This window comes from Corythoichthys intestinalis, chromosome 12 (genome assembly GCF_030265065.1).
Source record: "Corythoichthys intestinalis isolate RoL2023-P3 chromosome 12, ASM3026506v1, whole genome shotgun sequence".
Lineage (NCBI taxonomy): Eukaryota > Metazoa > Chordata > Actinopteri > Syngnathiformes > Syngnathidae > Corythoichthys > Corythoichthys intestinalis.
The window spans coordinates 40,730,950-40,748,087 of record NC_080406.1 but is presented as its reverse complement, the minus strand read 5'-3'; the positions used below and the strand labels follow the sequence as shown (position 1 = coordinate 40,748,087).

At 38.4% G+C, this 17,138-nt stretch overlaps 4 protein-coding genes across 11 annotated transcripts in view; 3 read left to right on the top strand and 1 right to left on the bottom strand.

The window, feature by feature from the left end:
- The window catches only part of LOC130927075 (ephrin type-A receptor 6-like), a 255,001-nt gene extending 253,045 nt beyond the window's left edge, over positions 1-1,956 (top strand). Inside the window, exon 17 of the mRNA XM_057852597.1 lies at positions 550-1,956. Within this exon, the coding sequence (XP_057708580.1) occupies positions 550-664 (115 nt within the window). The 3' untranslated portion in view covers positions 665-1,956. The remainder of the gene's footprint in view (positions 1-549) is intronic.
- A 2,882-nt stretch (positions 1,957-4,838) lies between these two features.
- LOC130927115 (ADP-ribosylation factor-like protein 6) lies at positions 4,839-7,826 on the top strand. Of its 3 annotated transcripts, XM_057852687.1 has the most exons (9): positions 4,866-5,354; positions 5,458-5,508; positions 5,595-5,656; positions 5,758-5,826; positions 5,897-5,991; positions 6,346-6,475; positions 6,760-6,815; positions 6,942-6,954; positions 7,176-7,728. In XM_057852687.1, exons 1-9 carry the CDS (start codon positions 5,232-5,234, stop codon positions 7,207-7,209), a joined length of 633 nt encoding a protein of 210 aa, XP_057708670.1. In that variant the 5' UTR covers positions 4,866-5,231; the 3' UTR covers positions 7,210-7,728. The 3 variants fall into 3 exon arrangements, with proteins under 3 accessions (XP_057708672.1, XP_057708670.1, XP_057708671.1); XM_057852689.1 differs by lacking the exon at positions 5,458-5,508 and having other exon boundaries at positions 4,839-5,354; positions 7,176-7,826; XM_057852688.1 differs by lacking the exon at positions 6,942-6,954 and having other exon boundaries at positions 4,867-5,354.
- On the bottom strand, positions 7,320-14,279 carry LOC130927113 (F-box only protein 47-like). 4 transcript variants are annotated; one of them, XM_057852676.1, is made up of 12 exons: positions 13,992-14,279; positions 13,816-13,876; positions 13,558-13,708; positions 11,637-11,798; positions 10,329-10,405; positions 10,165-10,239; positions 9,976-10,087; positions 9,686-9,859; positions 9,474-9,623; positions 9,194-9,336; positions 7,979-8,138; positions 7,320-7,899 (listed from the first exon to the last, which is right to left on the bottom strand). In XM_057852676.1, exons 3-12 carry the CDS (start codon positions 13,700-13,702, stop codon positions 7,799-7,801), a joined length of 1,299 nt encoding a protein of 432 aa, XP_057708659.1. In that variant the 5' UTR covers positions 13,703-13,708; positions 13,816-13,876; positions 13,992-14,279; the 3' UTR covers positions 7,320-7,798. The 4 variants fall into 4 exon arrangements, with proteins under 4 accessions (XP_057708659.1, XP_057708660.1, XP_057708663.1 ...); XM_057852677.1 differs by having other exon boundaries at positions 13,816-14,279; XM_057852680.1 differs by lacking the exon at positions 11,637-11,798.
- LOC130927114 (claudin-14-like) overlaps positions 12,445-17,138 on the top strand; it is a 12,557-nt gene continuing 7,863 nt past the window's right edge. For 2 of the 3 annotated variants that reach the window (XM_057852684.1, XM_057852682.1), the window contains exon 1: positions 12,445-16,939. The gene's annotated coding sequence lies outside the window, so the exon portion shown is untranslated. The remainder of the gene's footprint in view (positions 16,940-17,138) is intronic. The other variant, XM_057852683.1, reaches the window with a different exon arrangement.

Sequence of the window (17,138 nt, the reverse complement as noted above, 5' to 3'; positions counted from 1 at the left end):
GATACTATTCCCTGATTAATTATATTACGTGTGTTAGAGTAATGCAAACAGTTATATGGTGTGTGCAAGAACGGTAACTATTCCCTTTAGGGTGTCCTCATTGTACTATGGGATATTTAAACCAAAATACATGCAGCTCTTTAGACTGTAAAAATCCACAAACGATAAGATAAGATGCAGGGTTCAAAGTTGGGGTGGATGAATAGTCTGAAAATCACGGTACTTTGAACTCAATATTTGAAGTCAACTGGACCGTTAAGTAGCTTCAACTCAAAATTTTAAATGAACTAAACTTGAGATATGTAATTTTTATACTAATGCATGCCAGACAATAACACACACACAGCAGTACCGATTGATAGTCTAAAAATTATGTAAATATATAATGAGTTATTCCAATCAGGATTCGAACTTCAAATTTTGATTTATGGCTACTTAAACTCTTACGTTAGCATGGCTATTTTATTTTTTACAGTGCGGCTACATTTTATAATTATAATAATTGTGTCTGTTAGTGTATCAATCTACACGTGTCCTCTCTCTGCCTAGAGATGTGAGGCGTATCGGTGTGGATCTGATAGGCCACCAACGAAGGATCATCAGCAGCATACAGACCCTCCACCTCCAGATGCTGCACGAACAGGAGAAAGGCTTCCATGTATGAGGCGCCCTTTCACATGACCTGGGATGGACACATTGTCGGCATTGAAGTCTAGTTAGGACTGTGTGAGACACACTTTGAAAGGAAGTCACTGGACTGGACAGACTGCCTCCCGAGCTGGTAGTAAAGGACTCTTTTTCTATTACACACGCCGTACCTAGTACACCTGGTCTGACCAGACTATTTTTAGACCTCCCAATAGACTTTACAGTCTGGTCCTGGCACTCACTTAGGGGAATGTAATGCCTTGTTACAGCTGCGGTATTTTATGCGTGGAGGTTAATTATCTTAGACGTGTAGGTTCACGGACATAATCTACTGAATCTTTGGATTTTTCTTTTCTTGCTCATGTAGCAGCTCCTTGGTGTGCAAAAATGTTTTATCCTCAGAAGCAGAAAAAAAATAGCCTCACTACTTCTCATTTTGTAATATGATCATTTATCATGAAAGTATGTGCATTACTATTCTCTCTCGCTCTCTCTCCAGAGAGCCTGGTACACAAATACTTGAAAGTGGGGAGAAGCAAGTCAAGGAGAATTCTTGAATGTTAAAGTGTATAGACAACTAATGGTAATTATTATCATAATCCTATATCTATTTATGTGCAGATCTATATGTTCAAGCCCCAGGAAATATGAATCTTATTTTAAATCATATTTATTTATGTCCAATGAGCAATAATCATGCAGTCACCTCAGTGTCTCACAGAGAGATGAAAAATTGTGCAATGGAGATGTAAAAATGTGGAACTAAACTGGATCGGTTGCCTTCAAATATTAAAAAAAAAACAAAAACAAAAAAACAGTCAAAACTATTTGAAATGTGGATAATAAGAGTTGAAAATAGTCACAGCTGTCTTAAGATATGAATGTTCACTTTATTCATAAATGTCGATTATTATTTCAGATTAACTTATTTATAGTGTGGCTTTTCAGAATTATGGAAAAATTCTTTCGATTAAAGGTATTGTTCAGTTGCACACATGTAATTAATGGCAGTACGGTCGGAACTAATGGTGCATGTTGAGTGCAAAGCCACTGGCTTCGTTTTACAGTCGGTCTGCTAGGCCACTGTGTGCTTAACTTGTGATCATATAAAGGTTGTGGAATATGTGGCAATATAGAAAAAAAGTGTACATAAAAGTAGTCTGAAATGAAAACGGATCTGCTGTAGTTGATGTCATGTCGTCGGATAGATGTTTGCCATTAAAGTTATTTATCTTCAGTCTGGGAAAACAATGGTACACATGCAGTGGTATATAATATATAAATGTATAGAATAAAAATGAACGTAAGTGAGACTTCTTGACGGAATCTCGGAAGTCAGCAAGACTGGCAGCTTTTCAAACGTATGACTAAGTTAGCAGAACATAACGAACATAAACAGCAGCATCTTAATTTTTCTATACCGACAATAACATGCTCACACATGTATGCCTTACAGTCCGTTCACATTTAAGCAAATATATTTTAGTGAAATGAAAGGACCTATCCCTTCAATTAAGTTGTAGGCCATATCCATAAGCGTGAAATTATATTGGCTATAGAGCGCTGTTCCATTCTGTCAACGATTGCCTCCAGCCATCAGGTATGAGAAAGTTGTAAGAACACAAAAACAACAGTATGTACGTTACAGCACATGTGATGCACTCTCACTGGCACCAACTCATCTACAGTCAATGGAGAATATCAGATGCTGTTTGTTAAGCATGTTCTACTGCTGAGCAATGTTAGAACGTTCTTTTGTACAAAGTACAAGTATATTAATGATTATAATTCTTGTATTTTATTTTTTTATAATTTCCAAAGAGATGTTGTAGATCTTGCACACTGTAAGAGGCAGTTACTGCGGTTATTTATTTGCAAAATAAATTTGAAAAGCTCAACAGGCTGGCTCTTTTTGTTGTTGTTGTTTTTTGTTTTAAGGGAGAATGAAAACAAAGCAGGGTCCTTGTACTAATTAATTGACCAAATTTGTATAATATACTATAGCAAGAACAAAGTGAAGGCAACACAATAAATGTAACATTTTCTTATTTTTCCCCGTTCTTTTGCTGGGACTTCAAGATGCTATATTTTTGGTCATGATCTGGATAAAATACTAGAAAAGAAAATGTTCTCTATTGAAATTGTAATAGCAAAATGGCCATAACTACTCAGTCAACTGTGAAGCATCCCCAATGGTGAGGTCACGATTTCACGAAAGCAAGTTATGCTTCAGCGGCAGACCTCCGCCATCAAGGCAGACCCGATTTACGACCCTCCGCCGTAGCCTGACGTGCACCTTCAGATTCCTGTCTGTGCGTCACGTGATGCAAATGGACTGTGATTGGTCCCCTCAGACTGTTGCTTCCAGTTCAGCGCGAAATCACCGCCATTTTCGAACACTGTTGTGCTACACACAAAAATTGACCTGGCCGACGAGAGAATCATCGAAAACGTCCACAGGTACGACAACCTCTACAATGTCTTGTCAAGACATTATACAGAATGCCAAACGGTAAGCGATTCGTGGAAGGAGATTGCTGAAATTACAGGGATGGAGGTCAGTGATTGCATGAAAAAAAATGGAAGAACCACCGAGACAAGTATGTTCGTGTTCGTAAGCAAATGGCCACACGAAGCAGTGACACAGTCAGCCAAAAACTGCCAACTTTTTATCACTTTATGTTAGTGGACTTTATCATTTATTGTGTACATACGTTTGCTGTGAGTCTGTGACATTTTTACATTTTAGCCTTCAAGTATATGTAGAATAAAGCACAGGTTTGGTATCAAAAGAGTTGTTTTGATAAATAATTTTCAACGACAGACAGTTCACACACTTAATACATCATCACTGATTGAGAGTGCCTCGGTGCTTTTATGATAACGTGTTTACCATCAAGGCTTCCAACGCAGTTTGGGAAGTTTCATAGCCGCCAGAAATCTGCTATCGCTTCCCACTGGCTGATTGTAGGACATAGCAGAGAAATCGGACAAAACTCTGGACAACGCAGCTTGCTGGCTTCCACCCCCCAATGATTACATTCGTAAACTGCCATTTCCGTTGGCATTGTCGTGTAACCGGAAGAAAACTAGAAGTCGGCAAGAATCACCCAAAACTGTACAAACACAACGCCACACTCCTCTAGTGCCTTGGCGGTGAAGTACAGAGCAACCCGTTCCCATGCCGAAGAACTATCGAATGCTAATTGACGCCGTAGGGTCCACACAGTCGCTACGCCGTCACCCCAAAGCAGAATAATTACTCCGGCTTAAATGTAGCTCTCTACAATGGTGCCACGAGCGGGTGGCCACACCCCCCCCAATAAATTTGCTGGCCACCCTACTCACCAGTATAATATCAGATTGTAGTAGACGTGGAACTCAAAATGTTTTTTGGACTGTTATGGACTGTGCGCATGATATCATTAGTAATACTATATATAACACAATACACCAAAGTACAGGAGTTGGACAAAATAATGGAAACACCTTAAAAAAAAAAAAAAACATTAATATGGTGTAGGTCCGCCTTCTGCGTAAATTACAGCCTCTATTCTCCAAGGTATTGATTCATACAACTTGTGAATTGTTTCCAAAGGATTTTTAATCCATTCTTCAGTTGGAATACCCTTTAACTCTTTTCAAGATGATGGCGGTGGAAATCGACGTCTTAATTGAATCTCTAAAACTGACCATAAATGCTAAATAATGTTGAGGTCTGGGGATTGTGATACGAAATGCTCAACTTCATCAGAATGTTCCTCATGCCATTCTTTAACAATTATGTTCAATAAATATTGTGCCAAAATGATAGGTGTTATTTTGTCCAACCCCTGTAAATCAGTAAGGGTGTCCTTAAGTCTTTCTGATAGTTTTCTTCTGGGCTTTTTACTGCAATAACTTAATAAAAACATGAAATTATGGCTTTTAGTATTGGTGTGTTTTAAGTGGCCCCATTTGGCCACCCTTATGAAAAATTTCTAAAAGGTGCCACTGGCTGTTTTTTTTTTTGTTTTGTTTTGTTTTTTTGTTAAATTCAGTGATTTTGGTAACAAGCAATTTTAATTGATAAAATGAATATCAAAAGCAAAGCAGCCAAGAGGTGAAGCTGTTTTACCTCTCATGAGCTCCAGCGTGACCTTTTAAAAAGTTAAATGCCTTGATTACAAACCTTAAACTTGGGTTTACGCCAAGTCTTTGCAGAAAAAGTAAATAGGGACCGTCAAGAATACAAGACACAGGCTGTGAGTGAGTGCAAGATGCAGCAGCTGCTGTTGCTGTTGTCAAGCAAAACAGAGCATTACACTAATGAATCAAATTCATCAGGAAGAAAGGTGCACACTACCATGATCAGGTCGCCGGGTGGTTTGCAGATCTTAATTCGTTCTAATAGGATTAGTCGTCGCAAGCTGGGATACACATGCAGCATCTCAGCATGTTACAGCCTTCATTCCAAATACTAGGAACACTCTTGTTTGTCTCAGATTGTGATTATTTATTTAATCGGCAAGTTATATTTCTAGTAATCTGACAATTAATGGGTCGATGCATTGTGAAGAAAAGTGAAGAAACAGTTGGGATTAATGGGGTTGCTGGATAAACTGTCAGGCTGGCTCGGCCTGAGGAAGAAGGAAGTCAATGTTTTATGTTTGGGACTGGACAACAGTGGTAAAACTACCATCATCAACCAGATGAAACCACTTAATGTAAGTACTCACAACTGATCTGAAACTCCTTGAAAAGAGCAACGGCAAAGGTCATCTGTAGTGCGGTTTTCTTTGCAGTCGTTCATTGATTGCTTGTTTTCAGCGTTCAAATTGTTTAGGCCCATTCTCAGAAGAGTGGAAACATGTTAGTCAGGTAAAGTCTATCTTTGAGTGCACTACTTCCTTGTTGACATAAACGTCAATACTTGTGTTTTGTGTGTTTGTGTCTGGTGCATACAGACACCAGGACAAGAAATAGTTCCAACAATTGGCTTCAACATTGAAAAGTTCAAGAATTCAAGGTATAATCCATACAAATATATTTTTTAACTAGTCAGCATATTTTTCGTGTGAGTCTGATGTGGTTGTGTTCCCTCTTCCTCTTTCCTTGCTGCATAAGCAGTCTTTCTTTCACAGTATTCGACATGTCTGGCCAAAGTAGATACAGAAACCTGTGGGAGCACTATTACAAGTATGTACACACACAACTGCCCATTTCCTGCAGTCATTACAATACCTTTTTATCCTCATTTCCTCATCAGAGAAAGTCATGCCATCATTTTTGTGATAGACAGCAGTGACAAACTGAGAATGGTTGTTGCAAAAGAGGAGTTAGACACTCTTCTCAACCACGCAGGTGCGCTAATAAATCCCTACAATACTCTGTTATTTAACTGCCACTAGTAGTAGGCCTTTACAGTATTAGTAATCACTGGGTTTTACTGGTAGTATCAGTCTGTGCGCGTGTGTGGGTGTGTGACATTTCCGAGTTGCAAATACAGTATATCCTCTCTTCCCCCTGCTAGCGTGTAATAGCGGCAAATATTAGTTTCTCAAAGCTGTGACTCTCAAAAGGCTGTAAAACCTGTATGATTTTGTTCATTCTGAATGACCTTTAGACTTGAAGTTTTCATATTTCCATGTTATTCTTTTGTCTTGTATTGTATCTCTATGCTTAAGATTCAATTGTTTTGAATGTTTTGCCATGCAGATATTTGCTGTAAAAAGCTGCCGGTGCTGTTCTTTGCAAATAAGATGGATCTACGAGATGCCATGTCATCTGTCAAGGTCTCTCAGATGTTGTGTTTGGAGAATATCAAAGACAAACCATGGCACATCTGGTAATATTTTAAATATTGTTCTTATTAGATACAAATTTTGAAAAGAAAGTGCCCTTGGAATGAAATGGCTGAATTTAGCAATCTAGTTAAATATAATTGGCAGGGACAGCAGCATAGACTTGAACCTGAGTGACTCTTTTATACCTGTTTGCCACCTTGTTCACTCATTAGACAGATGGAAGGCAGATGGATGAAGCGCTAGTCAGGTTTAAATGTTGAAGTTGGGAGAGTGAACGTGTGGTTCGTGATGATTAAATCCTCAACCTGCTCTTTTTGTCCCTCAGCGCTAGCAATGCTATCGAGGGAGAAGGCTTACAGGAGGGGATGGATTGGCTCCAAGGTAATGAGGACATTGAAAATGTTATACTTTTGTGAATTTGTGCTAATAATCTGCATTTTAAAACATAATGTCACAAGTATTCTGACTGCATTCTTTATTTCGAAATGTCTTTTTACATACTCAAAGAACAAATTACACAGTAAGTATGTATGAATATGTTGATATGCATTGTGATTGTTGTAGTTGTGTTGTGGATTTTATCTTCCTTGTCCATTTATGAAATTGTTACTGTAACTAGGAATGATGTCTATGTTTTAACTGTTAAAGAGTTTCCAATTGTTTTTATTGGATTGTTGGAATATTGTCTATATTTTTAACTGGAATTATGGTCATTGGTGTGGTTTTTTTCTCTTTAACTAGGTCATATCAAAACAATGACCACCTGAACGAGTGAATTGCCTATCAAGACGGACAGAAGGATTTTCCAGGAGTCTTACCTATCACGATTTATGTTTATATTTGTATAAGCAAACATTAACTAATTTCTATGTATGATCTGACAAATTTATTTACCTACATATTACCCGTTATGCTAATTTTTAGTAAAACCTCTCATATTAAGTGCTAATGTTGCAGTACTGTCATATGTAGGATTTTTTTTCTTTTTTCTCTTAAATACACCAAGGAATTATTTAATTTTTCATACATTTTGGCATATTTCTTTTTTTTTTCTACACACATTTTTTCATGAGAAAATTTTTTTTTTAAATCGCATCAACTTGTTTTCTTGTACAAAGTTATTTAATAAGACAACTTTGAAATCCAAATTTTCTGCCCCTGAGAGGGTGTCAAACATAAAAAAAAATTGTCCAGTATGAAACTGCTAAACTGAACCCAAGAACAGACTGCATTACAACCTCACTAACAGAGTGTCAATGCAAATAAATAAATGTGTCAATAAATATATATATATTTTTTAAATATTAAATATTTTGTAATGCAGCAAAGAAATACAACCTAAGCAAAATCTATGCTTTCTTCCCTTATTCAAGCAACCCTTCCAGGATATTTGCATGAAATCTTCCAATGGCAGTCAAGAGTTGACTCGCGGTCAATAAAGTTTCCCCATTTTCATCACGGTTTCCTGGAGTCATATAGTAAATAGCATTAAAAGATTTCTGATGCGGTATCATTGGAAGTAGAGGCAGTCTGACGCAACTTACCATTTGCGTACGTGGCAAGATACTGAGCCATAACGTCTGAGCACTTGTACTCCAGAAGGCGAATGAAGGTGAGCTTTTGCCCAGATATGCTGAAGCTCCTGTGCAGCTGCTTCACCAAATTCACCACCCAATTCATTTTATTGTAGTCCTTTTCAAACACCTATGCAGAAAAAAACAAGTTTGATTGTAACGGTAAGTAATTATAAAAACAATGTCCACCTTTGTTGGCACTACAAAAAGTAGTGTTGTTTTTCCTTACTGTAACTGGCTCATAACTATGAGGCCAGGGAAGTCCTGATTTTTATCTGTTGCATGAATGGCAAAAAATGAATATATAGGTTTGATGCACTGTCTATCACCTTATGAAAGAGCTAAACTACAGCATGGTTACCCCAGTGCTTTATAAGCCTGGTGGGCCTTTAGGCCAGTTTTATGACGGAAACCCTGTATGGTATACAGTGATCCCTCAATCGCCGCTGTTAATGAGGACCAGAACTAACCGCGTAAAGTGAAAAACCTCGAAATAGTGTAACTCGCCCCCCGATTTTTAACATACAGTTTGTGCGTACATTTATAATATCAATAAGTGTATATAAAACACTACAAATGCATATTTTATCATTAGAACATTAAAGAACAGCTTGAAACATGTAAAAAAATAACATACATAATAAATAAAAAATACTTACAGTACATTCATTCTCTCACTCATGATATGTGTGTGGGGGAGTGTAAGTGTACACACATATGCAGATGTAAATAAAGTGTACATAAATATGTTTTTAGAACTCTTTCATATAATATACAGTATTTTTCTAATTTGCGATGTACTGAAGGCACGAAAGTTGAGCCGCGAAGTAGCGAGGGATCACATTTCCAATTAAATTAAAACAACTACAAGTAAGGCTATATCAGCCGTGAGTTGAATTGAACAAGCCTAGATTTTATCAATTGTGCTAAAAGTGCGTAAATCTGTCGATAAATCAAGATGAGATTAGCATTACTTCTGTATTAATAATGATTGGGACTTTGTTCAGTGGCGTCCTATAGGGGTATAGGGGGTTTGTAATGTTAAATAAAGGAAAGATTAAGAATAAGTGGTGACAAAATGTACAAAATTAGGTCATATTGAAAATAATATTCCTTTGATGTACTGCAGTAGAATAAAGGTGATTCGGGGGATCAATGATGCAAAATTAATACCTAGTTACCTACCAGAATAATGAAGACAATTATTGTGGCAACAGATGTGATCTGTCCAGATTGGACCTTGTTGGCCAAGATAATGTAGCACAGTTTATGGCCACATAGCACCAAGAGACGAGCAATATTATGCACGTGCCATTCCTGAGGAATTACTGTAAAAAACACAGTAGGAACCAAATCAGCTAATTTTGTTTTGGTGCGAGAGTACCACTGACAATACTGTTTGCCAATCCAGTATGTAGCTCACCTCACATCCAAAGTCAGCGCAAAAGAAAATGGAACGAGTTACCAGTGATCTCTTCGAAGATGGCCAGGGTTGATTGTATGGAAGATTTTTTATTTTGGGGGTTGTTGAAGACCAAAATGATGGACTTGGCCAGGTCAACCAAAGCATTCCGAGGCAGCACCTCTTCCACGAGATCCTGCCAACTGATGGGGCCTGCAGGGAGGAGTAAACCCAGCCCACAGACCAAATGACGGGCTGAGTGAAAGTTTACTCACCTGTAGCCAGTTGTGGTCCATATAGGATTAACAGTAGGTGTGCCTGGCTGACCAAAGGCCAGGGCCTCAGGAGCTGCAGGAGCCAAAATCGACATTCTGATGGGTGCGGTGACAAGTCCAGCAAAACCTTACGGCAGAAGTAGCGAAGCTCTAGCTCTTCATTGCATTTCAGCCCTGCAGACACAGTGAGAAACCCAAAGATGTCATGGAATACATTTATTTTGTAGGGGAAAAAGTTCTGAATCAGGGGCCCATAATTTAGGAGAAAGTTTTGTTTTTCATGCTCATACCAGGTTTCCCATTGGTAGTGACTGCCTCAATTTTACGGAGCAAATTGGTGACTTCACACAAAAAGGAGAATACTTTTTGGCACTCCAGATCATCCCACCCAGCAATTAGGGTCTGTAAAAGAAATCAATAGAAAAATAAAATTTGATACCAGTTGTGTGTACCCATTTATGTATTATTTGAGAGGTCACCTGCAAAAAAATTCCATATCTAAAGAAACCAATGCAATTTGGCTGTGAGCAACTATCCTGTAAGAAGCATGGAACCTGCAGAAACATTAAGAATTGGGAAAAAAATCATCTGCAAAACATTGCACAAATATCTCACTATACTGTACTCTTCTTATTTTTCCTACCTGTGAAAACGTGTACATGACACATTTCAGCCTTTCCTTTGTAGGTAGCAGCATTGTACAACGTTTGAACAATACACCTAAGACGAAAATGAATAATACTAATTTAGCAACACTAATAAAAAGTTAGGGATACTGGGCTTTTAGATGAAATTTCAATTTGGCCTCGAAGTTCACCTGGAAGCCCAATATCATTAAAAGTATTGTGCAGTATATAAAGATTAGAGCTGTCCCGATTAGTCGACATAGTCAACGTCATCGATGATGTAAATGCATCGACGAGCGCACCATCCCGTCGACGGTTTATAAAGGGTTTAAAAAATATATGCGTGGAAAGTTAAGAATGGCAGACGCTCCGGATTCAAGTGGGGAAAGCGCCACAAAGCCAAAAAGCGCAAGAGAGTGACGAAAGCATAGACTTATTTCTACGAAACAAGGAGTGTACACTGTACACCAAGCTTGCATATCACGGGAACACGCTGGCCGTGAATGAACACCTGAAACGCCGTCACCCAGGTATAATTTTGGAGGACGACAGGAGACCAAAAGCTGGCGGATCGTAAGTCCATATTACGACATTTTTTATTGAAGTTGCCTTCATGTGGGTCGTACGACAGAGTATTAGGGGCTAATGTCGAGCTAATGTAGCTGAATAAGCAGCTACGTACTTTATGTTGCGCACTGCCGCCTCTGTTAAAATCAACAATATTGAAAGCATCTTGTGTTTTGGAATCGGTTTTACAAATAAGGAAATCCTTGTTATTTTGCTTCATCTACATCAAATTATAATTAATAGAAGAATTTATGCTAATGTTTCGTCGTAGCTCCAAGCTAAGGTACATGTATGAAAAGTGTGTAGCGGCTCACTTTTTTTCCGTCGTAGCGTAGTATCAATGTGCATCATTGGGTTTTTTATGTACTTCACTCCAGTAATACGTGACATTCATTTATCTACTCTGCTGGTGCTCACTCTTGGAACAATATCGGCATACCACAAAAAGAGAAAGTAAGAATTGTTTTGAATCCTGACGGAAAAGTGAAGTCACAGTGTTCTGAATCTGTTTACATTCCATTCTTTTTTTGTTTATTTGTAAAAGAAATAGAGAATTTAAGTGTTCCAAAATGTTTTTGTGAATTAATAATCCCCAACAAAAGTTTAATTCCAAGGTTAGTTAAAAAAAAGAAAAGTTCATTAAAAAATGATCAGACTAGTTGACTAATCGTTAAAAAAGTCTGCAGACTAATCAGGAGAAAAATAACTGTTTTTGACAGCCCTAATAAAGATTGATCAAACTCTCCACAGCTGCTTACCCAGGTCTCTGAAATGTCCACTCAAACATTCCTGCTCAGGGCAACTGATGTAATGGTAGCTATGGTGCATCATTTTGTTTTTCCAGGCGTGAGTGCTGATATAGTCCACCACACATCTATTCATTTGTGTGGACGCTAAACAGAGCTTACTGACCTCCAGCACTAGCAAAATGAAACAAAAAGTACAAATGATCATATATCAATTCATCCATGTTCTTTCCTGCTAATCCTCATCAGGGTTGCGGGCCTATAGTCTATCCCTGCTGATTTTTGAGAGAGAGGTGGGGTACACGAACTAACTCAAAAGGTTATCGATATGCTGCGGGCAAGAATCGAGATACTGTTTTGTTTTATAAAGATGTCACTGTTAATAAAGGAACCAACGAGTTGCTGCCAGTTTTCTACAATATCAAAGTTTTTACCTTGAATATTGTCTATGTTAACTCTTTTTAGCCCTTTTCACACACATTTCCCGGGAAATTCCTGTGTAAGGTGACGCGGGATTTACTTGCGTCATTGCTTTCACACATGTAGAGATGTCCCGAGAATGACGCAGGTTGGACCCTTTCACACACTTGTCCTGTGTTGCCCACAGGCCATCTCTGTGGGGGGAGGGCTGCTTGCACGATTTCAAAAACCGGACATTACGTCATTCTTGGTCGGCATCGGCTGTCACAATGTTGGTCAAATCATGTTTTGTTCCAGAGGGAGCGTTCCCGACGTCGTAACTGCAGCCAATTCAAGCTCATCAAGACTGTGTTTAAGCCCAGAAGGGTGCCAAGATGTTAATTTGCTTGGTGCCACCTCTGCAGTCCTTGTTTTGAAATCCCCTTCGTTGTGCTGGTATTTGAGTTTATTTGTCTTGTTGTCTTATCGGCTCTCTGCCTACCGCTTAGGTTAGTATTACTGATCCCCGTCGACTTACTGTCACGGACCCATTGTGTTATTCCCTCTTTTCAGCGATCACGTGTATTTTTGTCTGTATTTAATAAACCCTTCAACGCCTCCCTCCGTTGTTTTCTGCTTTGAGGAACAACCTTGTTTCCGCAGTTGCGATCAGCAACAAAATAAACCACACATTTCCAAAGACTCTCTTCCTGGACTCTACGATCCAGTAGCAATTTAATTTTGTTGTGTTTTCAGTTTAATTGAGCTATTTCCAGCTTGCTATGTTGATAAGTGCGATGTTTGTTTACCGCGTTTCGTCTTAATGCGAAGAAAGCGGAAGTGACGATCGGCCCACCACGATATTTACGTCATCAGCCATCGCTCTGTGACACGGGAATTTAATGCTTGCTTTCACATAAGCTTCATCTCAAGACTTTCATGGGAATTAGACTAAGACGCGACCAGTGAAATGTCCGCGTAATCTCTGTGTCAGTTCACCCAGGAAATTGTGTTCACATACAAGGGCTGCACGTTTAAATCCCGCGATTCTCGCGGCGTTTCGGCATGTGTGAAAGGGGCTTTTGGCTGCCATTGACAGCACTAGAGGAGCAGTTCTTCTTGACTCGTTCATTTGATCCTCCCAGTCAAAATGAATTGGATGTCGAGTGCTGTTAATGGTACTCAAACATGAGCATTCAAAGTCAGTTGTCCCAGTACATTAATTTTTTTATGAAAATGTCGCAATAACATGTTGCTGTATTTAGTTACAGAAATAATGCACTGGAATATTTTTATAGTCTGTGAGAAAGACCCACATTTTTGACAGATTGTCCTTGACAGTGTAATAAAATGGACTTCGTATATTTATTCATTTAGAAATAGCTTGTTAATGTCTTTAATTGTTGAGTCATAGGATATTGTAGATTGACTTCCAGACCCACATTTCAATAATTGTTGAACCACCATATTGTGAGATAATCGTTTAGCTTTGACACATATTGTGAGTTTCATCAACTACACAGCGGCACCTTACCTGATAGGTTGTCCAAAATCATATGAACCAACTCCAGTGGAAGTTTTTGGAAAAAGTTTATCTCCTCCATCGTCTGACTGCTGTTCACGACAGTTCCACGACGACGACGACTATGCGCGTACGTTCCTGGTCTTCCTTTCGCCATTGTTCACTGTTAAATGCCATATTTTATTAGCGTATCATTGTTTCAGACATAACTATATCTAGCATTATTCGGTGACCTCTTTATTCGTCTGAAGTAGGCGGGGAAATACTTACAAATCGATGCTCGGATATTAGCTAGTTCACGAAATGGCTTAAATGTGTCATATATTATGTACTGAAACGAAAACATCGGTTTATTTCCACTTAATTGTTAATCACACACTGTTTCAACCTACTTGCTTAGCTGTAACACGACTAAGCTTTATTGTTTGCAATGAAAAGAAACTCACCAATTTGTTTAGCTTGTTCCACGATAGGCTATAGCGACCCTTGGCAGTGGCGCGATTTTTAATATTGCGTTTATGGAGCGATGTTATGTACTCTCTCTGGTAAAGTCATCCAAAGTACAACGTTTACCAAAGTAGCTTTACATGTATAAATGACACATCTGTAACGAAATGAACTGGTAAACTAGTGGTAATTGTTGGTCTCGGTTAATCTTACAGCAGAGAGCTTTTTAAAAGCCTAGTTTGGCTCTACGGAGAAGTGTACAAACTATAAGACCGTATTCACATAAAGCTTTGTGGTTCTTTTAAAAAAAAAAAAAAAAAAAAAAAAAAAAGTAGCTAAAGACACAAACATTTCATCACCTTTTTTTAACGTTTTCAAAAAAATCATGTGTTTCCAGGAAAATGTGGGGGGAAATGGCTTCGACGATTATTTTAACGTATCAATTTATAAACAGTTTGAACACTGCCACTTCACGTGAATATGGGAAAAGTGAAGATATCCCTTCGTGTTTGACAGAAACTTTTGTTTTAGATTAAATGCGTATGCACATTACTGTATTATATTTACGTTAGGTTCCATTTAAAATATATTGTCCTGATTTATTTAAAAAAAAAAAAAAAAAAAAAAAAAAAAAAAAAACATGAATAGGATAATAAGTGTATGTATATGTGTCAGGATGTATTTTTATTTGTATGTACAACTTTTGGCATTGGTGTCACACTTTGAAAATCACTGCACCATATGAATAAATATTTTGGGACACCTGCCCATTTCGTTCCAAAAACTGGACCATTAAATAGAAAGAAACATGGATCAACTTTTTCTCTAACAACTACTGTAAATCACTTCACTTCAGGGGGAATAAAAAGCCTATTGGAAAATTATGAAAGAAGGTGTCTGAAATGGGATAAAATAGGCCTACACATTAGTTGTGTGCGTCTAGGCATGTACCGGTATGAAATTCTGACGGTATGATAACCTAAAGCTAAAATATCACGGTATCATCATATTACAATTACAGCTCTAGAATATGTTACTTTGAGATATCTGGGTTTTAAAAAATTCAATTAAAAAAAAAAAAAAAAAACACCTATTCCATTGAACAGGATTTTTATTTTTCAAAGCATATTCACAAATTGGAACATAAGTTTAATTTTAAAAGGTAACTAAATATTCTGATTAAAATTAAAATAAATGCAGTCCTAGACCCACAGCCACAGCAAAACATTATTGCCATCAGAACAATAATATTTGAATTATTTTCCATAAAAAGCACTTGTGTATAACTTATATCATGTTTACATTATACACACACTCTTTCTCAACACAGACAGTTGCCAGAGAGAAAAAAACACCATGTTTTACCACCGCTAGACACACTTAATACACTTGAGTTTACTCTCGTAGCTGGTGGGAAATGTTCATGACAGTGTTTACTAAATTTTAATTTTGTATATATGTGAAATCATATTAGAGGTATTGCCTTCTCGGCAGCCATTCACCACAAACATGTTTTACATGTCTTTTGGCCCTCCTCCCCTTAGCCGCGGCCGTCTGTAACTTTTTCTGTAGCTGAAATTCCCATACCAGCGGTTTTGTTTTCTTCGATGAGGGAAAAAAATTCAGGAGTTTCACCTCCTCCAGACAGCGTTTACCACAGCTGACTCACTGGCACTGAGCAACAACCGGTTGAGGATTTTTGAGCCTGGCCGCTGCAAGCGAGGGATTTCCCCATGCATTTTGGGACATAGAAATTAGCTAATACCTTAGCGACGGTATGACAGAAAATTTGCGATTTTGAAACCTCTATGTTTTCATACCACGGTATATTTTGAAACCGGTATTCGGCACATGTCTATGTGAATCACAGCAGAAATAATCTTTTCTTAATTAAATAGAAAGACACAAAATTTCATTTTTTTAGTGGAAAAATGTCATTAAAAGCTAATATTTCCCGGAAGTAGGCAAAATAGCCGTTTTTTGACATTTTTAAATGCCAGTAATATTTTAGCCAATCGAATTCAAGTATCTCAGGTTGTCCTGTCTACTTATCATTAGGAGTGGGAACCTCTTGGTACCTCACGCTACGATACGATTTGCGATACAAAGCTCGCGATAACGACTATCTCACGATAACGACACACATGGTCACGACATCATTCTAGGATATTCTACAAAACAACTATCAAACAGAAAAACAAGCTATTTTCATCCTTCCGCTGTAAATTTAACACTAGTAGAGGCCCAGTCCAGTTGAACTGGAAGGGTGGCAGCGAATGAACCCTTCCCACTCCAAACGAGTCCCTCCCACTTATATTGCCGTCGGTGGCACCTAATGCCAAGCAACAAGGTACTTTTGGGCCATTTCAGGTCATTACCTGTTGATTTTACAGTCGTTTCCTGTTGATTTTGGGGCATTTCAGGGTCACCTCCTGTTGATTTTGGATCACAGAACAGGAGGTGACCCAGAAATTAATTGGCAGTGACTCAAACTTATCAGGAAGTGACCTGTAAATGCCCTAAAACGAACAGAAAGTGACATGCAAATGCCCCAAAAATTCAAAAGAGTGACTGTGAATGCTCTGGTTTCGAACGAACGAGCTTTCATTCGCCCTTCCCCATCTTAATAGATTGGGCGTCAAGTGCCGTCAATGGCAGCCATAGAGTTAACTTAGTACGTAAACTGAGCACTTAAGAAATCGGTTCTTTAAAACAGTGACACGTGGACAGTCAGCAAATCCTTCTAGATGCTTCGCTGACGAGAACCAATCATCGGCCCAAGCTGCTTTCCATTATTCCAAACGCGCGCACTACGTGTACATGGAGTGCTCGGAGAGCCTTTGGTTGCTTTGCAAAGCTGCGAAAAAAAAAGCAGGCCTTATCCACACCGGGGCAGACCAGAGCGCAGCATACACACTTGCCTGTATTTTTCAGCAGATTGAATTTGGTGAGTAATGGTTTCAATCGTTTTCACATTTTGCGATATAAAAAAAGTTACTGCCATTCGTTGCAGCTTGCGTTGAACACTGCCAGAGCTAGCCAAATCTCTCATGAAAAAAAATAGCTCCCGTTAAATTGGCATCAAGCGGTACTATTTAGCGGTAATATAGACGAAGAAACACACTGTTGAGTCAAATTAAGCGGCA